The sequence below is a fragment of the Pelodiscus sinensis genome, chromosome 6, assembly GCF_049634645.1.
Source record: "Pelodiscus sinensis isolate JC-2024 chromosome 6, ASM4963464v1, whole genome shotgun sequence".
In the NCBI taxonomy this organism is placed as follows: Eukaryota; Metazoa; Chordata; order Testudines; family Trionychidae; genus Pelodiscus; species Pelodiscus sinensis.
In genome coordinates, this window is record NC_134716.1 from 127,425,001 (window position 1) to 127,450,742 (window position 25,742).

The window sequence follows — 25,742 nt, forward strand, 5'->3', positions numbered from 1 at the left end:
GCACCCGTGGCCCGGCAGCGCCGTGGCTTTGCGCCGTCGGAGGCGGTCCTGGGTCTCCGCGCCAGGCCGGGATGTCTGCGCTCTGGGGATGCGGCTTGCCCCGCCCCCCGCCGCCAGGACCCGCTCCAGTTGTTCTGGGAAACCGAAGGCCGAGGCCGCGGTGCACTTGGCCGCGGGCCCAGCTCTTTCCTAGAAACGGGGCTGTTAACGTCGGGCCTTCCTCGCTAGCTGGCGTCACGCCGAGGCTCCGCGGGGTCAGGGGGCCGGGGCAGCGCGCCGCTGCATAATAATCTCCCTGTGAAAACTCAGTGCTCTTTCGTCAGCCCCAGGCTGCGCTGGGGGGAGCTGAGTCAGCACAAGCCGACTCCCTGGCCCCGAAAGAGGCTGTGTCTGCTCACTTATGGGGCCCAGACCTCGCTGGGGCTTGACTCAAAGGCGCCGCGGCAGGAGACGGAGGCAGAGGCTAATGCAGAAGGAGCCCTCAGAGCTGTGTCCTGTCATAGCAGTGAGCTGTGTGTGGACAGGTGCGTGTGCAAGGGCCCTGGTCATTTGCACGTGCGTTGTGCGCCCACGAGAGAGATGCACAAGCTAGTGCTCAGCCCAGGGAGTGGAAAAGTTTGCATTCCGGCTCAGGGCCGCGTGGCTGTAGCCTGGGGTGAGTTGCTGAGGGCCAGCTGGCAAAGTTTGGGGAGAGGGGGCAACCTGGGGGGCTGGAAATGCCGCTAACTGGGCACCCGCCACTAGCTGGTTCTTTGGAACCTTGCGCGGTCACCGTCCCGTGCCTCAGTTTACCCATCTGCTCAACAGAGAAGTGGTGAGAGCAGTTCAGGTTAAGCAGCCCATTTGGGAGGAGGGCAGGGGTGATCGGAGACGGACAGAACAACTTGAGATGGACGCTGGGGGCTTTTGGCCTGGAGGGAGCCCGGTCAGATGTGCTGACACCACCGCTGGGCTTTGTCTTTTCTTTCACGCACTCCCCCTCCCTGGCAGGCGCTCCAGTGTCTCAGACACCGGCACTACGGGCCCACCCCGAGGGCCCCTGCCCCTGAGCACAGGAGGGACCCGAATCTCAGCTGCCTGGTCAAAGCCCCGTGTTTCTATCCTCCGGGGATGCTCAGAAAAGCACAGGAATGTGCCCGGACGCTGCCTGAGTGTGCAGAGAGCCTGAAACAATCGCTCCAGGAGCTGGGCACGGCCCCGTGTCTGGGTCCTGAACCCTGCCGCCAGCTGGAGGAAGGACGGGGCCTTGGGGTTTTCTGGGTGCTTTACTCAGTCTGGAGGCCTGGGGCCTCCAGCTGTCCCAAGATGCAGTGTGCCAGCTTCACCAGGTGAGCGTATGGTGGGCTAGAAGACAGGTCCTATTCCTGGCACTGGGAGGGGAGTGGGGTCTAGTGGTCAAAGCAGGGGGACTTGGGAGCCAGGACTCCTGGGTTCTGAGAGCAGCTCTGGAAGTGGGGCCCTACCCCCGGGCCCTGCTGCATCGTCCCTGCTGGGCCCCCGGCTGCCCGGCCCGCTCACCTGCCGCCTGGGCTTCCGTGGTGAGGTGCTTGGGCTCCTCCATCCAGGGCGTGGCGTGCGCGGCCACGCTCCAGTCGCTCCACGTGCCGATGTCGTTGTCCTTGGCGGCCACCTGGATGATGTACTCCTTGCCGGCGTAGGCGTCGGTGATGGTGTGAGACGTCCCGTCCGACAGCTCCACCTGCGCAGGGACAGGGGGTGGTCACTGGGGGATGGAGGATGGGGGTGGGAAGATGGAGGGGTAGGGATGGGGGAATGGAGGGGCGGGGGGTGGGGACAGAGCAGGGGAAAGGGGACGGGGTGGGGCAATGGAGGGGCGGGGGATGGAGGAAGAGGTGGGGGGATGGAGGATGGGGGTGGGAAGATGGAGGGGTAGAGATGGGGGAATGGAGGGGCGGGGGATGGAGGAAGAGGTGGGGGGATGGAGGATGGGGGTGGGAAGATGGAGGGGTAGGGATGGGGGAATGGAGGGGTGGGGGTGGGGACAGAGCAGGGAAAAGGGGACGGGGTGGGGCAATGGAGGGGCGGGGGATGGAGGAAGAGGTGGGGGGATGGAGGATGGGGGTGGGAAGATGGAGGGGTAGGGATGGGGGAATGGAGGGGCGGGGGGTGGGGACAGAGCAGGGGAAAGGGGACGGGGTGGGGCAATGGAGGGGCGAGGGATGGAGGAAGAGGTGGGGGGATGGAGGATGGGGGTGGGAAGATGGAGGGGTAGGGATGGGGGAATGGAGGGGCGGGGGATGGAGGAAGAGGTGGGGGGATGGAGAATGGGGGTGGGAAGAAGGAGGGGTAGAGATGGGGGAATGGAGGGGCGGGGGATGGAGGAAGAGGTGGGGGGATGGAGGATGGGGTGGGAAGATGGAGGGGTAGGGATGGGGGAATGGAGGGGCGGGGGGTGGGGACAGAGCAGGGGAAAGGGGACGGGGTGGGGCAATGGAGGGGCGAGGGATGGAGGAAGAGGTGGGGGGATGGAGGATGGGGGTGGGAAGATGGAGGGGTAGGGATGGGGGAATGGAGGGGCGGGGGATGGAGGAAGAGGTGGGGGGATGGAGGATGGGGGTGGGAAGAAGGAGGGGTAGAGATGGGGGAATGAAGGGGCGGGGGATGGAGGAAGAGGTGGGGGGATGGAGGATGGGGTGGGAAGATGGAGGGGTAGGGATGGGGCAATGGAGGGGCGGGGGGTGGGGACAGAGCAGGGGAAAGGGGACGGGGTGGGGCAATGGAGGGGCGGGGGATGAGGACAAGGATGGGGAGGGGGCAGAGAAAGGAGGGGGGCACCCGCTGGGCCAGGGCGGAGGCCCCAGCTCTGAGCCGCAGCCTGCGCCAGGCGCCCCACACCAGGAGCAGGGGGCCGGCCGACTCCACCCGCCGAGACGGGTCCCAGCCTCCCAGCCGTTAGTCTGTTGGGATGGGGCGAGGGGGGGCGTGGGGGGGCCCATCCTGCCTGTCAGGCAGGGCACAGGAGACGAGACGGCAGCGCTGTGGCAGCTCAGCCCCCTTGTCCCCCCAGAACTCGGCCGGCCGGGCCACCTCAGCAGCAGGCCGGGGAGCCAGGCAGGCTGGGGCGTGGGGGAGACCCGGGAGTGAGAGGCTGAGGGGACTGGCCAGCGGGGAGTGCGAGGCGACTGCCGGCAGTGCCTGGGCATGGCCAGCTCCTGCCTGCTGGGTGCTGCACGGGGGAGCCGGCTGCAGAAGGGCAGGAGGCCAGGCCCAGCGCTCGATGCACCAATGCCGACCCCCCGCTGGCACCCAGCCCCACAGCCCTGCGCGCTCTGGTGCCCCCAGCCTGCGCTCCACTACCAAACCGGCCGCGCCCGTGAGGGAAGGAGCAGCAGCACCGAGACAAGCGAGGACCGAGGGGGGTCAGGCTCTGGGGCGGCGTATACACTAGCACGGGAACGGCTTTGTCGAGCGCTCTGCCGGGTGGCGGTGCTGGTCCCAGGCCGGTGCTCTGCAGCCCCGCGCAAGCCAAGGCCAGACCAGCACCGGAAAGGACCCGTGTCGGGCTCCTAGAGACAGCCCCTCTCCAAGCCCCCTCGATTTCCACCGTGAGTCCGAGGGAACGAAGGGCACAGCACACACGGGGGGCTGGCTGCCCAGGCTGCTCGAGGCCTGGTTACCACAGGAGGGGGCCACACCACAGCATGGGTGTTGCTCTGAGCATGGCGGGGATCAGCAGAAGGGGGGGGGTAGGCTGGCCTAGTAGGGGCTGCAAGTCAGCAGGGCTGCCAGACAGTTTCACTAAAAATATCAAACATGGTGGGAAAAAAATTGGTTGAACAAAAAAGAAAAGAAAAGAAAAGAAAACAGGGACCAAAGTTGTTGAGAAAAAAAAAGGGGGGGAGGACCCCAAAGTTATTGAGCAAAAAAAAAAAAAAAGAGTCACTGTGCCTTTAAATCCCCCACCAGACGCGGCAGGGGAAGAACGTCCCCTGCGGCCTTCCGTCCGAGGCAAATAGAAAGTACCAGACATTTTTACACGTCCGGTATTTTCTGGTTTTTTTACCAGACAGAAGATGCAATTACCCGACTATCTGGGCCAATACTGGACACCTGGCGACCCTACAAGTCCGAACGGAAGGGTGTTGGCAGGGCTGCAGATCCGGGCTGGGGGGCGCTGACCAACAGGCGTGTGGGGGAAGCTGGAGGTCAGAACTGAGGGATGCTGGGAGCTCACTGAAGTGGGTGTGCCACGTACACAGTGTTTAACCAGCCCTCGCTGCCGGCGCTGAGATCCGCCCTGGCGTCCAGTCAGCCGCCGTGCTCCGTTGCCTCGGGGCTCAGCAATTCAAAAGAGTCCTGGGCCCTTTAAATCGCCGCTGGAGCACCGCACGGCGGGCTCCGGGCAGCACTGTGGGCTGGCCGAGGTGGGCGTGGCCTGCTCCGGGTGATGCTGAAGGCTGGCTGCCCCTGCCCCGCCCCTTCCGACAAGACTCGGCCCCTTCTGGGAGCACGGAGCCACTTTCCACACCTTCCCCGAGCCCCCTGGCAGTTCTCTTGTGCCCCCAGCTGGGACCTCTGGCGGCAGCAGGGAGCCCTGGCAGCAGCCCCACCGAGAGCCCCAGGGGCAGGCCGGCTGGAGATCTAGGCACCATCTCGCTTGTTAGGGTCACTGTTCCAGCTGCGCATTAGCTGCCTTATCTCAACGTGACTGCAGCGCAGGCCAAGCCCTGGACTGAACGCAGGCACGGAGCCAAATACATGTCCCGAGCCAGCGCCGTGTGCGGGCCTGCAGCTGAGATCTCTTCGGCTGAATTCGGCGTGGGAGTTTGGGCCGGTTCTCACGCCACCCAAATGCACTGGCGTGGCCCTAGCCGATAGGTCTTCAGAGCCGGGCGTCCCAGATCCTTAGCAGGCGCGAGTCGCGCCCACCTCAGCAGAGCTGCGTCCGTTTTCACCCCCCGAGGCTCCGGCCCTTCCGGTTACAATAACGGCAGTACGGCTCGCCACGCAGGTGCAGTCTGAGGCCTGGCGCCCGGCCGGGCAGGGTCAGCCCAAGGAGTCAGAAACCTCCAGTGCCTGGCAGGCCCAGCGCTATGAAACCCCAGGCCTCTGATTGATTTCAGTGCCCACTCGCCTCCCCATCAGGTCTCGGGTCCTGGCCAGCTTCCCATGATGCATGCAAAGGGGCAGCACGCCGATTTGCTGGACGTGCACTTGGCTGCGTGGACGGGCACCGGGTGATGTCCAGGCAGGCGCAAGGAGATGCGCTGTCCTCCCGCGCTCCAGCTCTCGACCCCTTGTTTCCCTACCCCGGAGCCTGTTGGATTCTTCCACCTCCGCGAACCACGGCGGTGCCTTTCTAGAGCCTGACGCCACGGGCCAGGGTCACTCCGCAGCCTCGTGCATGGATGTGCGCGGTGCTACACTTTTCCCACCTGCTGAGCAACACTACAACAAGTTTTCTCACCCTTTGCTGATCCCCGCGGCTCTTCTCTGAAGCTTCTGCAATTTCATAGAATCATAGAATCATAGAATAATAGGACTGGAAGGGACCTCGAGAGGTCATCGAGTCCAGCCCCCCGCCCTCAAGGCAGGATCAAGCTCCGTCTACACCATCCCTGACAGATGTCTATCTAACCTGTTCTTAAATATCTCCAGACAGGGAGATTCCACCACCTCCCTTGGCAATTTATTCCAATATTTGACCACCCTGACAGTTAGGAATTTTTTCCTAATGTCCAATCTAAACTTCCCCTGCTGCACTTTAAGCCCATTACTCCTTGTCCTGTCCTCAGAAACCAAGAGGAACAAATTTTCGCCTTCCTCCTTGTGACACCCTTTTAGATATTTGAAAACCGCTATCATGTCCCCCCTTAATCTTCTTTTTTCCAAACTAAACAAGCCCAGTTCATGAAGCCTGGCTTCATAGGTCATGTTCTCTAAACCTTTAATCATTCTTGTCGCTCTTCTCTGCACCCTTTCCAATTTCTCCACATCTTTCTTGAAATGTGGCGCCCAGAACTGGACACAGTACTCCAGCTGAGGCCTAACTAGTGCAGAATAGAGCGGCAGAATGACTTCACGAGTTTTGCTTACAACACACCTGTTGATACAACCCTGAGACCCGGCTCTGAAGACCAATTTACCAACATCCCTCTTAAACCGCGGGCCCCCAACTGGCCCCCGGCTTCCGGCAGGGCTCACACCCGTGCCAAATACAGAACGAGGACAACCTCTCTGCTCCTCCTGGCGGTCCCCCTGGAGAGCATCCCCGGATTGTGTGCAGCCGATAACCCGCCACGATCCCCCCACGCTCTGCAGTCTCCTCTTCCCATCGCGAAAGCGTGGCCTGCGTTCTTTGTGCCCAGATGGCTCCCGGCACCCAATACAACCATAGACCACTGCTGCTGTCGGCTCTATGGGGTCGCACCTGCGTGAGAATGTACCCACCGATACACAGCGCCACAAATACACAGCACTGCGGGTATCCACCAGCACACAGCACCACAAATACAGACCGATACACAGCTCTGCGGGTACCCATCAGCACACAGCACCACAAATACAGACCGATACACAGCACTGCGGGTACCCACTAGCACACAGCACCGCAAATACAGACCGATAAACAGCACTGCGGGTACCCACCAGCACACAGCACCACAAATACAGACCGATACACAGCACTGCGGGTACCCACTAGCACACAGCACCGCAAATACAGACCGATAAACAGCACTGTGGGTACCCACCAGCACACAGCACCACAAATACAGACCGATACACAGCACTGCGGGTACCCACCAGCACACAGCACCACAAATACAGACCGATACACAGCACTGCGGGTACCCACCAGCACACTGCACCACAAATTCAGACCGATACACAGCACTGCGGGTACCCACCAGCACACTGCACCACAAATTCAGACCGATACACAGCACTGCGGGTACCCACCAGCACACTGCACCACAAATTCAGACCGATACACAGCACTGCGGGTACCCACCAGCACACTGCACCACAAATTCAGACCGATACACAGCACTGCGGGTACCCACCAGCACACTGCACCACAAATTCAGACCGATACACAGCACTGCGGGTACCCACCAGCACACTGCACCACAAATTCAGACCGATACACAGCACTGCGGGTTCCCACCAGCACACAGCACTGCAAATACAGACCAATACACAGGACTGCGGGTACCCATCAGCACACAGCACTGCAAATATACATCAGTGCACGACACCCCAAATAAACAGCAGCATGCATTGTCCCAAATACCACATCCTCACAAATATGCACAGTGCCGCCAGAGCACGTAGGCACACCCATGTCACGCCATGGGGCATGTGGCTCCGTGTTTGTATAACCACGAGGTGCGGGTCCAGGATTCTGAGGCCAGACAGAGGCTGTGACTTGCCCCCAAAGTCACATACGTAGCCAGGCTCTGGGCACAGCACCCGGCAGCACACAGCATCTGGGACCACGCACCCGCCATCCCTCGGCTCTCTCCAGACCGAGGCGTGCCTCCCACAGGCCTGCTCGCCTGGTGCAGAGACCCCGCCAGCGTCGGGATGCAGGCCCGCGTCAGGGGGCCTTTTCCTGCTCCCTTGAGCCCCGCGTCAGTCACGGGACCTCATGGGTGCTCCTCTGGGACGCCCGCTCAGCCAGCCCCTACACGCTGCTGCAGGTCTGGGTTTCCAGCCCCGTGCACCAGCCAGAGCTGGCGACGGGCCGCTGAAAGCTGCCCTTCACGTTGTGTCCGCTTGGGGGCACCAAAGAGTTTTACAATAGTTTGCCACTCAGCAGCCACAATCCCGCCCACTAATTGGGGAGCCCTGGTAATTAACGAAGCTGCCCGGTGTGTGTCCCGACCTCTCGGCAGAGCCCTGGGGCAGCCGGTGTCCGTGGCGGTGGAGAACACGGGACTCGGGTGCAGTGACTGTTAGGGGATTCCGGATAGTGGTAGGGATGGACCCTGGGTTCCCTCCGGTGCCCTAGCTCAGAGCCTGCTCTGCCTAGAGTCACCATGCGGGGGGTCGCGGTTGTCACCAAGCAGCACCGTCTGGTTTCTACCCCCGCCAGGACTGGGGCACTGTGCTAAGAGAGGCAGGCCTGCGCCACACGAGGCTGAGGGGTGAGAAAGGGCAAGTGAGGCCACCAGTGAGTTCCAGCCACGCCCCCTCTGGCCCCCGCCTCGTCAGGATCTGCATGTCCCACTAGCTCTGCCAATCCCCACCCTCCATTGCTTTGCCGTGGCAACAAGCGAGAAGGCGGAGCAAAGGAGAGCCAATCAGAGTGCAGGGCTGGGAACCATACTAGCTGTCTTGCTTCCAAACATCAGGCCACCTTGAGACATGCAGGTGCTATGTACTTCCTTCTTCTTTCCCCAGCCCCCCGTCAGTGCTTTGTGGGGCATGCCCCAGCCTAAGGCACGGAGCCGGAGGGAACCGGAACGTTCTGACACATTGGAAAGTGAAGGAAGGAACTTGGACTGCGGAACTCACTGCCACAAGATATCAGCGAGGCCAAGAGCTCACCAGGACCTGTGCCGAGACAGGATATTGGTCTGGATGAGAAGAACATCCAGTGCTACAAGAAAAAAGAATGGAAGAAACTCACACCGCAGCCCAGAACCGTTCCTGGAGCGATACAGGAAGCCCTGCCACGCATGGGGCACCTGCCTCGTTTGGCTCCTGGTTCCGATCCCAGCCCGGCTGGGAGTCCCCGAAAGCCACCCCCGTCTGGCTCAGCAGCCCTGGCCCCTTGTTGTTGGCAGTGGCAGAAGAGAGCGGGGGCCGCTAGGCAGACCAAAGGGAACGAACCTGCCTCCTTGTTGCGAGAAGCCACGGAGCAACGCTACCCTCCGGGCAGCCCGGCGTTGCCCCCCCGCAGTGAGGGAGAGGAGGCAAAGGAAGCACACACTCTACTCTCCTCCCCCATAACCTGAGCCCTCCTTGCCTGGCCTGGGCCTCTCTAGTGGACCAAATTCTGCACTGGACACGTTCGTGGAATCCCAGGAAAAGGCCAATCAAGTCGGGAGTCGGGTAACTAATGGGGAACAGAGGGGTGAAGTCAGACCTGACCTGGACCTAGGCCCAAAACTTCATCCCAACCTGCCATGTGGCAAGGGAGTCCCCCGAACACGGACCCAGAAGAGGCCCGAGTAGCTGGGGGGTGGAGGAGTGCCTGGCTTTGGCTCTGTGGGGATGAGGCAGGGAGCCAGGGAAGGAACCTGACATGAGAGACAGACAGATGGCGGGGGGGAGGAGACGGGGCAGAGAGGCCTCATCAAAGGGAAAGAAATTCCTTCATCCGCGGCCCGGCCACACAGGGACAAAAGTCGGTGATGGTAATTTTTCGGCCGGGGGTGGGGCTGCGTTTCTCAGCCCGCTTTGTGCACCTGCCAAAAGTCACTAGGCCGGCTGCAAAGCAGCGTGGAGATTAATGGAGGCTCAATAGCCAGGGCGAGGCAGGGCGATTAGCATGGGGGGCGCCGGGGGGAAGCCTGACCCCTTGAAGCTAGTCATTCAGCTGTCCACGCTGACAGGAAATCTCAGCCATTCCTCCGCTGCCGGTCCTGTCCCACCCCCCATTGCCCAGCACGCCTAGACCACCTCCTCCAAGACAACCAGCCCCACACAAGCGCCTGCCCACTCCTGCCTCTGCTGCTGAGCGGGGAGTTGTGGGTTTAGACCGGGGCCAGTGCAGGGAGGGAACTGAGGCTGCGGCCGCAGAGCCCCACGTCCCCATGTCCGTGCGAGGCCCCGAGGGCCACGGCAGCTCGGTGCACGGTAGAGAGGGGAAAGTTGGCCTCGGCAGAGCTCCCGAGAGCCCGCTCAGCGCTCTCTCCCGCCGCCCGTCTCCATCGCTCGCGGCCCTGCTCACGAGCTCCCGGCTCTAGAACGCAGGCTGAGCACGGAGACCGTGCGGCTGGAGGAGAGGTGGGACTCCCACATGGGCCCTGAGCGGCATCTGGTCGCTCCGACAGCTCGGCCAGGGCTGCAGGGCGCCAGCCGGGGGCACAGCGTACGTGCGGCGGGGAGGGGACGTGCCGGGCAGCGGGAGGGATGGGACAGAGCCATAGCCTTGTGGGGCCTGGTCTGCAGCAGAGTCTAACGGGCCTGGGAGGGATGAGAAACAGGGACACTAGGGCCAGGACCGACCTCAGTGCTTGACGCCAACTGAGCCCCCAACCCGTGGGGCTCTCTCCAGCGGGAGCGCCTGGCTGGGTGAGAGCAGGCACGGGGACACTGGCATCCCTCCCCATCTGTTCAAAGCTCTTTTAACCCCCCGGGTGCCCTGTGGCTCACACCCAACGTGCTGAGGGAGAGTCGGGCCAGTGCTAAGCTGCTGCAGCGAACGTCCAGTCCCTCCCCAGGATCCTGCGCTCCCTCACCTCATGCGCCCCCAGCCTGCGCCCCTGGTGTGGGGCGCCCGAGTCAGATGCTGGCCGGATGCAGGAGAGCTGGCCTGGGTTCCCTGAGGGCATCCCCTCTCTCTCATAGCCCCCTTTCTGTATTTGCCCCTTTGCCCCCTGGCCTAGCCTCTGCCTCCTTGCCCCTTCTCCTCTCTTTCTCAGGGGCAGAGGCATAGGTGCAACGTCACAGGCAGCTCCAGCCAGGCCAGGGGAACTGTGTGTGTGGGGAGCAAATTCTGCACCTCCCTGAGGGTTGCCATTGGTGCTGGTGGGGGGAAAAAACAACCCTATGCCCATAGGTGACGGTGTTTGGGGCAGCCCCGTGGCTACGGCGCAGCCTGGGAGGTGAAATCTGGCTGGGGAGCCTGGTGCAGAGGAGAGGGTGGGAGCGTGACTCCTGTGAGAGCCGGAGGAGGCACGTCCGAGCGGAACTGCTGCCCTTTTCGGGCGCTCGGGTTCTCAGAGGGAAGACCAGCGACCCAGCGGCATGAGGGGAAGGCACACGCCGAGTGGAGAGCCCCTTTTCCCACACAGAATGTGCCAGTGGCCCCAGCGCACAGACGGCTGGGGGAGGGGGCAGCCGCCAGGAAAGAGGGTGGTGGAGGGGGGGTGCTAAGAAAGTCGTGACCAAGCAGGCAGGGGAAGAACTGTGAGGGGCCCTGAATGGAGGACAAAAAGCCTGAACCGGGCAAGGTGGCGTTCTCAGAGAGGGGAACCCCGTTCAAGGGGTCTGGCAAAGACAGATTGCAGGGCCGGGCCTGGGAGTTCTACCCCCCGCGGCAGCCCAGCCCTGAGCCAGCGGGAGATGCCAGGGCTACCGGAAAGCGAGTGGACAAGTCGCAAGGCGAGCGCCAAGAGAGCAAATGCAGAGCTGTTGCCGGGGGAGGGACGGTCAGGCCCCGTTTCGAGGCTCAAGCTGAACTGGCGTCAGAGTCTCCGTTTGCTGGGTGTGTGTCCACCCCCCTCTTCCACGGGGAGGAGTGACTCCGGGTTGCAATCCAAATAAGTCTGTGTGAACGGAGCGAACTGTCGAGCAGCAGCGGGGGCAGTTCAGTCAGTTCACGTCTCAGGCTCAAGTTTCTGCTCTGCCACATAGTCCCAGTGTGAGCTTGGGAAAGGCATTTAGCTTGCTTGTGCCTCAGTTTCCCCATGTGGGGTGAACAGCACGGCCTTACCTCACCGTGGGAGTATCATGGGGATAAACACATTAAAGAGTGTCAGGCTGTCAGTTCTGGTGGTGATGGGGGCCAGATAAGTCCCTAAAATAGACATGCGTGGCTCCAATTTCACTAGCCCCATTCATGCAGCTCTCCTACTGCGTCCCTTCAGGGGTGTTTACACACAAATGCACACTGTCTAAGTTAAACCACTTTAGCTTAAACCTGTTCGGAATTGAATTCCAGGAAGGCCTACATTCCAGCGGTGCCGCAGTGGTGCCCTAGGGTAGCTGCTTCCTACATTGACGGACGGGTTTTCCATCACTGACGCTAATCCACCTTGCCGGGGGGCGGTTGCTAAGTCAATGGAAGGATTCTTCCTTTGCCCGAGTTGTATCTCCATGGGAGTTAGGTCAGTAGAACTACGACACTCAGGGCACAGAGTTTTTCACAGCCAATATAATTTTTAAGTGTGGATCCGTCCAGGTGGAACCAAACCACACCTGGTTTCAATTGAAATCAGAATACCCACCCTGACGTTAGCACCAGTTTTACTCTTCGGGTTACATAGGTGCAGTTGTATAGACAGAGACTTTAAAATGCTTTGGGGGTTTCCGTTCCTCTTGGTCGATACCTCGTTAAGTCCCACGGGCCTGCTACAAAGGTCTACCGTCTCCTTCTGTGATGGCGTGATGTCCCAAATACATGCTTTGAGGCTTCCAGCAAAACCCAACAAAAGAGCGGACAATCCCGATACATCTAGGGGAAAATTCCGATAGAAACTCTCCACACTTCCAGGCTTTCTCGGTCTGTCACAGAGTCATGTTAGAGACTTGCTCCCATCTGGGGTCCTTTCGCATCTTGCGCCAGGAGTCCCCAGTCAGCCGTGTTTTTAGCCTTTCCTGCTCTGGATGTTCCTTATAGCCAGAGGGATGGTTTTTACTTATTAATGATGCTGATGATTCTGGTTCCAGGCTCCTCGCTGGCTGAGCGTTGGCCGTCCCCAAGAGAAAACGGGAATTCACCGCTCGCTGGGGTGGAGGCAGATTTCTGCTTTGCTTCAGGTTATTTGGCTTCCTCGTTAACATGTCAAGGGAGTCGTCATAAACAGAACAAGCTGAGCGAGTCCAAACCCCTCCTTGCTGGACTCTCCCTCCTTCTCATGCTGATTAAAGACCAGGCTCCACCATCTCTCTTGGTCTCCTCCCTCTCAGGATGGCTCCACTGAGACCAGTAGGCTTGCTGGCTCAGTCAGACTCGACTGCACCTGCTTACAGAGGTGGCCACAGAACAGAATAGGCCAGTGGGGAGGGGGGAAGAACAATGTAAAATGTGGAAATGGCAGACATGCTAAATGACTTTTTTTGTCTATTTTTTGTCAGAAGAGTTAGTTGCGATTGGACGTCTAACATAACGAACACCAGTGAAAGTCAGGTGGAGTCAGAGGCGCAAATAGCGAAAGAACAAGTACAAAATTACTTAGACAAGTTGGATGTCTTCACCTCACCAGGGACTGATGAAATGCACCCTAAAATATTGAAGGAGTTGACTGAGGAGACATCTGAACTATATGCAATTATCTTCAAAAAGTCGTGGACGATGGCAGAGATTCTAGAAGACTGGAAAAGGGCAAATATAGTGCCCCTCCATAACAAAGGACATAAGAACAACCCAGGGCAATACAGTCCAATCAGTTTAACTTCTGTTCCTGGGCCAGAAAAATAATTAATGATTGGTCTTGTTGTAAGGGCAGGGGACTGGACTTGATGACTTTTCAAGGGCCTTTCCAGTTCTAGTGTGCTAGGATTCTATGTTTAAGCAATCAATTTACAAACACCTAGAAGATAATAAAGTGATAAGTAATAATCAGCATGGATTTGTCAAGAGCAAATCATGACAAACCAACTCAATAACTTTCGTTGACAGGGTAACAAGCCTTGTGGATGAGGGGGAAGAGGTAGATATGGTATATCTTGACTATAGTAAGGCTTTGCTACTGTCTAGCATGATCATCTCATAAACAAACTAGGGAAACCTAGATAGAGTTATTATAAGATGGTGCATAACTGGTTGGAAAATAGCTCCCCGAGAGTAGTTATCAGTGGTTCACACTCAACTGGGAAGGATATATTGAGTGGGGTTTCACAGGGTTCAATATCTTCATCAAAGATTTAGATATTGGCATAGAGAGTGTGCTTATAAAGTCTGTGGATGATACCAAGCTGGGAGGGGTTGCAAGTGCTTTGAGAAGAGGGTTAAAATTCAAATGATCTGCACAAACTGGAGAAATGGTCTGAGGTGAACAGGATGAAGTTGAATAAGGACAAATGCAAAATGCTCCACTTAGGAAGGAACAATCCGTGTCACAAACACAGAACGGGAAGTGGCTGTCTAGGAAGGAGTCCTGCAGAAAGGGATCTAGGGGTCAGAGTGGACCACAAGCTAAATATGAGTCAACAGGGTAAACCTGCTGCAAAAAAAGCAAATATCCTCAGATGTATTAGCTGGAGTGTTATAAAATAGACACAAGTCATTTCACCATGCTGATTAGCCCTCAACTGCAGTATTGTGTCCAGTTCTGGGGGTATGTCTACCCTACAGAGTTTTGTCAGAAAAACGGCTGTTTTTCTGACAAAACCTGAGTAACATCCATACTGCAGTTGTGTTCTTTCGAAAGGTAATCGAAAGAACAGAAAGGTTTCCCCGGCGTTGATAATCCTCTTTCTACAAGGAAGAAGCCTTTTTCTGAAAGAGCTCTTTCGGAAAAAAGCATGTGTGGACAGGGAAGAGGGAGTTCTTTCGAAAGAAGAGGAAAGAGGAAAAAGCACAGGTGCCCTGGTGGCCACTCCATCCATAGTCATCACAGCTTACATGTGAGCTGTGCGGACGCTATCTGTCAAAAAAGCAGATGGCTTTTTCGATGCGTTTTCGCAGTGTGGACGCAGACTTCTGGAAGAAGTTTTTTTAGAAGATCTCTTCGGGAAAAGTTTCTTCCGAAAGATGCCTGCAGTGTAGACAAAGCCTGGGTGCCACATTTCAGGGAAGAGGTAGACAAATTAAAAGAGGTCTGAGGAAGAGAAACAAAAATGATTAAAGGTCTAGAAAACATGTGAGGAAAGACTGAAAAAAAAGATGGGTTGTTTAGTTTGGAGAGGAGAAGACTGAGGAGCCATGACTCATGGTAGCAGTTTTCAACTACCTAAAAGGTTTTTACAAGGAAGAGGGAGGAAATGTATTTCCCTTAAACTCCTGAGGATAGGACAAGAAGCAATGGGCTTAAATTGCAGCAAGGGAGAGGGGGGCGGGTTGAGGTTGGACATTAGGAAAAGCTCCCTAATTGTCAGGGTGGTTGAACACTGGAATAAATTGCCTGGGGAGGTTGTAGAATCCCCATCACTGGAGATACTTAAGAGCAGGTTGGACAGACACCTGTCAGGGATGATCAAAGATGCTTGGTCCTGCCATGAGGGCAGGGGACTGGACTTGATGACCCCTCGAGGTCCCTTCCGATCCCAGGATTCTCTGACTTTCAAAAGCCACGCCCACTTGAGACACCTCCAAGGGGGCAAACACAGCTCTAGGCCTTATCACAGCTCTAGTTCAGCCACGCCCCTGGGGCTCAAAGCACTAAGCCATTCAGGGAAGAGGTCAGGAGGTGAGGCTAAAAAAGTCCGTGGCTCTATTGAAATCTTCACTAACGAACGTCCGTGCAGCTATGTGAACCCCTGGGAAAGTTTTCCGTCTGGTCCTTCCCTTGGTCCCGCTGTGGCTCACCGGGCTCTGGGAGGCTGGGGTTTTAAGCCCAGCAGTGCCTTACCCGGCTCTGGGCAGGGGTAGACAACACAGCACGTTTACTATCCGAGGGGGCTGGGCCCAGCCCTGCAGGACAGGTGCTGCCGCCGCAGGGGGAACGCGGGGCGGGCTCGCTTTGCAATTCCTGCCCCTCCAACCCTGCAGTGGCCCGGCTTGCTTGCACATGTGCATTTGGGGGAGGCATGCAAACGTGTGTACACGTGTGCGTAGGCATGTAGGCACGCGTGGGAGAGCGGGTGCAGGCCGGTGTGCATCTGTGGACAGGAACGTATGCGTGTGTGCCCCGTGTGGCGTGGTTACAGCCTTAGGGTACGACCACGCTGCAGTGGTGGGGGGTTATTGTAGCTGGTGCACGCACCCTCGACCCTGGAGCTGTGAGGCTGTGGCGGTGCAGCCCGGCCAGGCTGGCATTTACCCAGGGCTCCGAGAGGGATCGTATCGCCCCCCTCCCACCTGGTATGTTCACACACACGGCAAACACCCCCCACGGCTGCAGTGTGGACATAACCTTGGGGGCGCGGTGGCTTTTCGGGCCCAATCCTGCGAGGTGCCCAGCTCTTCCTCGCTGCTAGCGATCCCTGTCCTACGTCCTGGGCGTTAAGGGCGCTCCGCACAAAGCAACACACCTCGGGAGTAGCCCATGTCTCTGGCTATTTTCCCTGTGACAGAGGCGTACCCTTTGCGGGCAGGCTCCCTACTACAGCACAAGCCAGAACCGACCCCCCAATGCCCCACTGAAAACAGGAAATCCCACTGAAGAGGCTTGGACGGTTTCCCAGCATGCACTGCCAATGCCCCACTCTTCTCCCAAGCTGCAGTGGCCACTAATGGCGGTTTGAAAGGCTAGTTTTCACAGTGATCCGCCCTGGGGTGTGTGTGTGTGCCCCGGGTTCGCCTGCTCCGAGGCGGGGAGCATGTGCCATTGGGACAGTCTGACCGCTCCCCTCGGATGATGTTTGTGAATCGCTGGCTCTGCCCGCGGAGGGAGAAGGCAGAGACGTGCCGGAAGCAAAGCCGCCAGCCGGGACGTTGTAACCGAGCTAGGACAGGGTGGTCCCAGCACCCAGGTTTCCTTTCAAAGGCAAACTCACCGGGGCAAAGGCAGTGTCAGCGATGCCAAAGCAGAGACGGGGTGGCACCGATTTTCTGCCCCGTTCTCTGCCCTGTTCACGGCCGACTTGGTCAGAGGCTCTGCAGGCGAACAGGCGTTGCTGGGGGTTTGTCGCGGATTTGGCTGGCCCTGGAACAAGACCTGCAGGGGCTCCGCTCGGCAGACCGAGAGATCTGTCTTCCCCCGTCTCTGCTGCCGTGCGGCTTTGCGTGGGAATGCGGCGCAGTGGTTCCCAACCGGTATCTCTACCGGCTGAGCGACTGCTTCTCTGGGATCCCAGAAGATATCGCAAAGGTCGCTCCAGTCCAGTGGCCTGTCCACCGACCGTGGCCAAGGCCAGGTGCCCCAGAGGGCGTGAACAGAACAGGGAATCCTCCAGTGACCCCTCCCTCTGCCAGGTACATCAATCGTGCCTCTATGATCCCATACCCCACGGGGCCGTCGGCTGCTTGGGCCTGGGTCTCTCTGTCTCTGAGCCCAGACGTTCCATCCTGCCCCCTCCCAGGGCGGACGCTTTGCGACCCGGAGCGTGGCGTGGACCCGCTGTGCTGCCACGTCTCCCCGCTGCATGCCACGTCCCCTGCCATTTGGGGTTTTTCCGAAAGCGCCCCCTGCTGGAGTCAGGAGACGTGTGTGTCTCAGGGGCCTTCTCTTGCGTGGGAACACACTGCCCAGTGACTGTGAGCATCTCTGCCCTCTACTGGACAGAACCCAAACTGCTCCACTATGTGTCATAGGGGTCCCTTTGCCTGGCGTGGCAAGACTGGGGTTTTCAGAGCCACGGGCCCTGAGATCTCTTTATCACGGAGTAAAGTGACACTGAAGAAGTCGTCCCCCTCGCTCTGCTAAGGCCCTGATCCAGCAAATCAGTGGAGCATGCAAATAGTTCTACTACAGGGCCCGCCGCCCACTCTGTGCCCTAGACAGGGCTGTCTGATTTTGCTCCTGATGGCTCCTCTTGGAGGTTTCTCCGGTGTGTGCAGGCATGAGGGCACTGCACGGTCTGGGTGTTTTTGTATAAACAGAGCCTCTAAAACGCATGGCGGTGAGCCGTGGCGTTAGCGCCCATATGGTGTGCACTGGGGCGTGTGTGTCTACCACGCACACATGGGCGCTTTCATGCCGGCTGTCTTGGTGCATGCGCCTGCAGATGTGAGTGATCATCTCCATGTGTGAGCGCCAGCATGCACGCCGGGACGCGGGACGTACGAGTGCTGCTGGTGTGAGTTAACTGAAGGAGCCTGTAAAACCAGAAACAGGGCTATTAGCGATCCATTAGGACAGAGTATCCAGTTCCAGCCTAGGTAATCCATTAGAGGGACATCTGAGCGCATTAGCAGAGCTCGCTGGAGGCCAGGACGGGGCTATAAAACGGAGGAGGAAACCATGCTAATCTGGCTTGAATTACCGACTTAAAAGCAGGAGAAAAAGAAAGGATGCCCTAAATATTTAATGTTTTCTATTTAGGAGACAAAACGTGAGGTTCTGCCAAGAGGGGAGGCTAAAAAAACCTGTTTCGTCTGCAAATGCATCCCATCTCTTCCTGCTGGCAGCTGAAAAGGAGCAGCCCGGCTTTCCAGCCGCCTGGCTCTCTGGAGTGAGCGCCTCAGGCCACGCTAGACAGGAGAACTGTTTGCCACCCATTGTGAAATTAACTCCAACTCTGAAGAGGTGCCAGCCTAGGGAAGGGATGTGTCCCGGCGCTGTTTGCAGTGCTGCAACGTGGCACATGTCCGCCACGTATAACAGCACACGCAGACACATGCGTTTTGGCCGAGGGGCAGCCCGCGGCTCCTTTTAGCACATGAATAGTCATTCCCACACTAAGGTTGCTAAGAAGATTGAGCTCAGCCGTGGTTCCGATCAGAAAAGCAACCTCTTAATCCTGCACCCAGGCCTTGTCTACACTAGGCCGCTGCGGTGATCAATCCATCGGCTGTCGATTTATCGTGTCTAGACTAGACACGATCAGTCGATCCCTGAGTATTCTCCCGTCTTGCGGTACTCCACCAAGACGAGACGAGTAGCTGGCATTGACAGGAGTGCAGCCCCCGCCAAGCTTACTGCACGTAAGACGCCGCGCTAAGTATGTCAGATTCAGCTACACTATTTGCGTAGCTGAAGCAGATCACCGGTGCCGGTGTGTGTAGACAAGGCTCCAGGCGGCTGTTTGCTCTAATTCAGCCTGGAACTAAGGTGCAAGTTGTAAACAGGGACAGTCATCCACCCCTGCAACGACTGACAGAGGGGCATGGGGGAGTCCCCAGCTCTGACCACTTTAAAAGCAAATTGGATGTTTTTCTAAGAGAGTCTCTGAGGCTTATAAGGGGCTCTGTGGCCTATCAGAGGCCAGGCTCGCTGGTCAGGCCTGGGAATCTATGAATCTCAGGATCCAAATTCATTTTTGCCACCTGGACGCTCTCTTTGGGCAGGGCAATGGGAGTCCAGTTTGGCTCTCGCACCATGCAGAGAATGTCGGTCAGGTTCCAAGGGCAGACACCTTGGGTACCGCTCAGCGATGCACGCCCCTCGAAACAGGCTGGGGATGAGGGACGAGAGAGCAGCAGACAGCAGCCTGGCCTGAGTCACATCTCAGGCTGAGTGTGCAGAGCTGGCCAATCGGGAGCGCCACCGGCTCCAACCTTAGTCATCACTTGTGTAAACGAAGCAATTTGGATATGGAGTCATTCCAATTCTAAAGTGGAGTCACTCTGGTTCTAATGTGGAGTCATCATTCCATTTCTAATGTGGAGTCATTCCAGTTCTAATGTAGAGTCACTCTGGTTCTAATGTGGAGTCATCATTCCATTTCTAATGTGGAGTCATTCCGGTGCTAATGTGGAGTCACTCCGGTTCTAATGTGAAGTCATTCTGGTGCTAATGTGAAGTCACTCCGGTTCTAATGTGGAGTCACTCTGGTTCTAATGTGGAGTCATTCCGGTGCTAATGTGCAGTCACTCCGGTTCTAATGTGGAGTCATTCCGGTGCTAATGTGGAGTCATCATTCCATTTCTAATGAGGAGTCATTCTGGTGCTAATGTGGAGTCATCATTCCATTTCTAATGAGGAATCATTCCGGTGCTAATGTGGAGTCATCATTCCATTTCTAATGAGGAGTCATTCCGGTGCTAATGTGAAGTCACTCCGATTCTAATGTGGAGTCATCATTCCATTTCTAATGTGGAGTCATTCCGGTTCTAATGTAGAGTCATTCCGGTGCTAATGTGGAGTCACCATTCCATTTCTAATGAGGAGTCATTCCGGTGCTAATGTGAAGTCACTCCGATTCTAATGTGGAGTCATCATTCCATTTCTAATGTGGAGTCATTCCGGTTCTAATGTGGAGTCACCATTCCATTTCTAATGTGGAGTCATTCCGGTGCTAATGTGGACTCATCATTCCATTTCTAATGAGGAGTCATTCCGGTGCTAATGTGAAGTCACTCCGATTCTAATGTGGAGTCATCATTCCATTTCTAATGAGGAGTCATTCCGGTGCTAATGTGAAGTCACTCCGATTCTAATGTGGAGTCACCATTCCATTTCTAATGTGGAGTCATTCCGGTGCTAATGTGGAGTCACCATTCCATTTCTAATGTGGAGTCATTCCGGTGCTAATGTGGAGTCATCATTCCATTTCTAATATGGAGTCACTCCGGTTCTCCTGCTTTAGCGTCGTCCTGTTCCTGCTGCCCTATGGCTGGGGACCTTTTTTTGTTGCTATACAAATTATAATGTTAGCCTGTGGGGGTCTTTGAATTCCAGCCACGTGGCCCCCAGACACAGCGCAGTTACCAGACTCACCCCTTTCTGCCCATGGAGGACACTAGGTAGCAGGAGAGTGACAGGGTAGACTCAGAGCGAAACCTTGGGCACTGGAGAGGGGGACCCAGCTAAGTGCTGATGGCCACCCGGCTACGCAGCAAGCTGGCCCAAGGGGAGGGAACAGTGGGGCTGGAGGTGCAGGCTTGTGCGGTGGAGACTGACCTTGCCAGACAGGGGAGCAGCCAGCAGCTAACAGTCATGGGTTGCCAGGATGTTTCCAAGCAGGGCCCACAGGTTGGCTGAGTTCCACAGGTTGACTGCGCTGCGTGAAGAAAAACTTCCTTTTGTTTGTTTTCAACTTGCTGCCTATTCATTTCATTTAGTGACCCCTAGTAAATCACTTTTCCTTATTCACTTTCTCCACACTGGTCATGATTGTATAGACCTGTATTATAAGCCCGTTAATCTCCTCGTTTCCTCTTCCAGCCCGTCCAGGTTGCTCATGCAGTACTTCTCTCATGTGCTTGGAGGCTGCTGCCTGAGAATCCCTCTCTTCACCCAGGGAACGTTTAATAAGATGGCCTGCTCCCAGCTCCATGTTGGTCCATTCCTGCGCCCTGCTGGGTTACTGCCCAGGGGCACTGTCATGACCATGAGGGATAGGCAGCAGCCTGGGGACTTAGGGGTTAACTGTACCTAGCCAGGTAGCAGTCGGCCAATAGCAATGCAGGTAGGAATTTCAAACTGGGACAAAGGAATTTTTGGTTTTTCCCTCCTTTGTCCCTGGGCAGTTGATTCTCCAGATACTGAGGGGGACAGACAACATGTCTCTCGACAAGAAAAGACTCTTCACCATCTATAAGTAGGGTAAAGTCTAGGTTTTATTGTTTTATGGTTTGCAAATGGGAATCTGATGTCTGTGCATTTCAAAATGGGTTTTCCTCTCCTTTGTAGCTAAGTTTTTGGCCTCTGGGAGTCCCCCATGAATATAATAATTGGTGACTTTTCCGTCTAGTCATTATGCTTGCAACAGGAGTATTGTGGTGATAATAAAAGTTCTTTCTTTTTTATTAACCTGATATTGGTTAATTTTTGTGTCCTGGTTTTACTTTAGAGCTGAGATTTCTCAAGCGATCTCTCCCCTGGTTTTCTTATCATTACTTGGCTGATGGCAGAGGATTTTTATCCTCAAAATCTAGATTTTTAGGATTTGGGGGGAAGTTTTCTCCCAAAGCCTGGAGAGAGAAGGTTTTGGGGTACTTGTGCGGGCCCCCACTTCTGCATTCATCGCGCCAGAGTGGGGAATCAGCCATGACAGGTACAAAGCAGGCAGGCAAGCAGGCAGAATTTCCATGAACGGACTCCTGTGTATGCCAGGGAGTCCACATGCCATGTGGGAGGTCTGTGGGTGGGGTGAAGATGGGGCCGAGAACAGAGGCGCTGGGGGCGGGCTGGTGTACGCCTCGGCATATGGTTTAATTGCTTCTTATGGCTCTGGCAGAGCTCTGTCCTTCTCCCCCAAGACTCATTTTCATTAGATGCTTTACTATGGCCGCTGCTGCCGTTAGCAGTCAGGTCGTGTATAACGGCCTTGCCCGTGGAGAGCTGAGTACGGGAGGGCAGCTGGCGCAGATACGCAAAGCTCTGTGTGGAGGGGGGTTGTGGGTTGGGACGGTGGTGGAGACACAAAGCTCTGTGTGGAGGGGGGTTGTGGGTTGGGATGGAGGTGAATACACAAAGCTCTGTGTGTGGGGGGGTTGTGAGTTGGGACCTTGGTGGATACACAAAGCTCTGTGTGGGGGTTGTGGGTTGGGATTGTGGTGGATACACAAAGCTCTGTGTGGGGGTTGTGGGTTGGGATTGTGGTGGATACACAAAGCTCTGTGTGGGGGTTGTGGGTTGGGATTGTGGTGGATACACAAAGCTCTGTGTGGGGGTTGTGGGTTGGGATTGTGGTGGATACACAAAGCTCTGTGTGGGGGTTGTGGGTTGGGATTGTGGTGGATACACAAAGCTCTGTGTGGGGGTTGTGGGTTGGGAATGTGGTGGTTTCACAAAGCTGTGTGTGTGGGGGGCGTTGTGGGTTGGGATTGTGGTGGATACACAAAGCTCTGTGTGGGGGGGGGGGTTGTGAGCTGGGACCTTGGTGGTTACGCAAAGCTCTGCGTGGGGGTTGTGGGTTGGGATTGTGGTGGCCTCACAAAGCTGTGTGTGTGAGGAGGAGAGCCCAGGACCGGATTGGCGCGTTGTGTTGCAGCTCTGAGCTTAAGGGACTCGACAGAGCCGGGGAGGGAATCCGGCACGGCCTTGCAGCGCTCCCGCCGCCTGCCTTCAAAGAGCCGACTGAATTAATCGCGGCAAATAATTCACCTGATGAATAGTGGCATTTCCATTCCGCTTCTTCACCCACCCCGTTTCCCATTCTCCAGCTGGCTTGACAGACAGCCTAATCACCAGCCGGGCCCTTCGCCGGCAACTACCAGCTGTCAGTCACGGCGCACACGATTCCCAAACACACTCGGGCATGACTCGCCCTGCCCTGCTGATGGCTGTCACGCCACTCACAACCAGGCCGGGGAGGAGGGGGTTACATATAAACAAGCAATCCAGAAGAGTGCACGAGGGACGCCGCTGAGCAAAAAAAGCCTGGGATGCAGAGGTTTGGCATCGGCCGCTTGATTCTTAAAACGGGAACGCCAAGCCTCCCAGTACGGGGGAAAGAGACGTTTTCATCTGCGCCTCCACTTCCCAAGGCAATGGAGAATCAGCCCCAGATTGCAGAGTTGAGTCACATTGGGGTGTTACACCGGGGATGGATTGTCACTTGGGGATTGGATTTTTACTGAGCATATAACCCCCCTCCTCTTGGCATGCAGTCTTTAGTCTTATGGCTCCTCTGTGAAGTACACAGTGTGCTTAGCCCCACTGGGGCAAACAGAGAGGCTAAGGGTACGTCTAGACTACATGCCTCTGTCGCCAGAGGCATGTAGATTAGGCTACCAGACATAGGAAAATGAAGCGGCGATTTAAATAATCGCCGCTTCATTTAAATTTACATGGCTGCCGCGCTGAGCCGACAAACAGCTGATCAGCTGAAACAGCTGTTTGTCGGCTCAGCGCGATAGTCTGGACGCGCGGGTGGCGACATCAAAGGTATTTGTCGACCACCCAGGTAAACCTCATCCCAGGAGGCATACCTGGGTGGTCGACAAATACCTTTGATGTCGACACCCGCGCGTCCAGACTATCGCGCTGAGCCGACAAACAGCTGTTTCAGCTGATCAGCTGTTTGTCGGCTCAGCGCGGCAGCCATGTAAATTTAAATGAAGCGGCGATTATTTAAATCGCCGCTTCATTTTCCTATGTCTGGTAGCCTAATCTACATGCCTCTGGCGACAGAGGCATGTAGTCTAGACGTACCCTCAGTGACATGCCCAATGCCACACAAGGGCTGTGTCTAGACTGGCATGATTTTGCAGAAATATTGTTCCGCAAAAGAGCGTCTAGATTGGCATGGATGCTTGCGCAAAAGCATCCGTGGCCAGTATAGACGCAATTTTGCGCAAGAAAGCTCCTGCGGCCATTTTCGCCATCGGGGCTTTCTTATGCAAAAAATTCCTTCCCTATCTACACTGGCCCTCTTGTGCAAGAACACTTGTGCAAAAGGGCTTTTTCCCGTGCGGGAGCGTGAAAGTATTTGTGCAAGAAGCACTGATTTTGTACATTACCAAGTCAGTGCTCTTGCGCAACTTCAAGCGGACAGTGTAGAGAGCAGGCAAGTTTTTGCACAAAAGCGCAAAATCTTGCCAGTCTAGACACACCCAAGAAGTCTGTGGTGGAAAAGGGGTGTGGCATCAAAGTTCCCAGGTCTGACAGTGACTACTGGGCCACCCTTCTGCTCCTAACATAGCTTCAAATGCCAGCAATCCTATTTAATAGACTGTAGGGTCCTGGTAAACTGCCAAGCCCCCTTTTTTCTTGATGTCCAGCATAAAGGGACTGGCACACAGCCTCACAATTATAGTCATCTAGACCCAAGGAGCTGTAGACGTCACTGGGGTGGACTGGCGGGTTAGTTCCATCCTGCTAGGAGCCAAAAGGAAAGAGGTCTCGCTTGAAATGTCCCCTGAAGTCTTGCAATGGTCTCGCTTGAAATGTCCCCTGAAGTCTTCTGACTTTTGAGGGAGTGAAACCAAGTTTTGCCCCTCACACCATTTTTTTTCATGAAAATGTCAGCGAGGTTTTTATTTTTAAGCTTCATGTGTTAGACTCCCTAACCTCTCCTTCCCCCTGCTTTCCACTGAAAAAATGGGGGAAGGGAAAGAGAAAACAGGTTTAAAACTCCCCCAAGAAACAGCTCCCCAACATTTCTTGGTTTAAAAAAAAAATCAATTGGGAACAAAATGACATATTTTTGCATGGTCAAAAACTTAGAAAACACCCAAGGACCCAAAACTTTGACATCGAACTTTTCTTTGCGATCAAAAGATCTTTTTCAACCAAAACAATCTCCACATCTCATAGCCCACCACCAAATTGCCTAATTGGGATTACAGTCGGCCACCCTCGGTAGAGAAGACAGAGGTTGAATGACTTGGAGACTCACATGCTTTTATCTGGGCTATCCCAGTCCTTGTCGCTACAAAAGGCTTTCAGTCCAAAGCACTTCACGGACAACTTTCTTTTTTTTTTTTTTACAAAAAAGAAACAAGAAATAAAAAGTCCGGTAACATCAAGGCAAGGGCCGCGTCCCTGATAACACAGCGGGCGGCGGCAGGAGATACGTTTTATCTCCGGTTTGGAATCCATCTTGGCAGAGCGCATTTGAATGCAGTGACATTTACACTTCAAATGCCTCTTACATCTCGGCGGGCAAGTTTTATGTAGAACATATGTATGGAAATGAGACACTGGCCTCGTGTTACAATGTGAGCGAGGGGAATGGTTCAAAGGTAGAATGGGACTCGCAAGAGACTCCAGCCCTCGGTTTCGTGTGCTCGTCCTGACGTAAAGCAAAGAATCGAACGCGCGTTTGGCACAAGCTGGTTACCGGACAGTGGTATCGCCTTTGCAGCTATACAGCCGCTTCTTGCTCCCAATCACCTCCTGTCCATGGCCCGTCCCAAACCATGAGCCCACATTCTGCGCCTGTTAGTCTCCCCCTTACCTCCACGGACTTCACAGATAAGGTGAGGCTGCAGGTTTGGGCCTTTATAACACAATAACGCCTCTCGCCTCTCCCCCACCTCCCGCCCTGCCCCTCAAGGAAGGGGATTTAGATGTCACTCACGTGTTGCCACTGGTCAAGGATGAGGGGGCGATACCTCAAGAAGAATTTGAGCGGGAAGGACTCGGGGTCAGGCCAAGAGGAAGGATTCTGCCACCTCACTTCGAGCCTCCGGGGGTTGTTGGCGACTGGCTTGGCCACCACGTTCTCCGGAGGGTCCGGCTTTACTGGAAAAACACAGAAAGGTCTTTTGATGCCGTTTCTTAGCCCGTTTT

The 25,742-nt window shown here is 56.1% G+C and overlaps 1 protein-coding gene across 4 annotated transcripts in view; it reads right to left on the reverse strand.

Annotated features, from left to right (window-relative positions):
- CNTFR (ciliary neurotrophic factor receptor) overlaps positions 1-25,742 on the reverse strand; it is a 474,842-nt gene that overhangs the window by 4,931 nt on the left and 444,169 nt on the right. For all 4 annotated transcript variants that reach the window (XM_075932805.1, XM_075932804.1, XM_075932807.1 and 1 more), the window contains 2 exons: positions 25,531-25,694; positions 1,519-1,699 (listed from right to left, as the gene is read on the reverse strand). In XM_075932805.1, the coding sequence (XP_075788920.1) occupies positions 1,519-1,699; positions 25,531-25,694 (345 nt within the window). The remainder of the gene's footprint in view (positions 1-1,518; positions 1,700-25,530; positions 25,695-25,742) is intronic.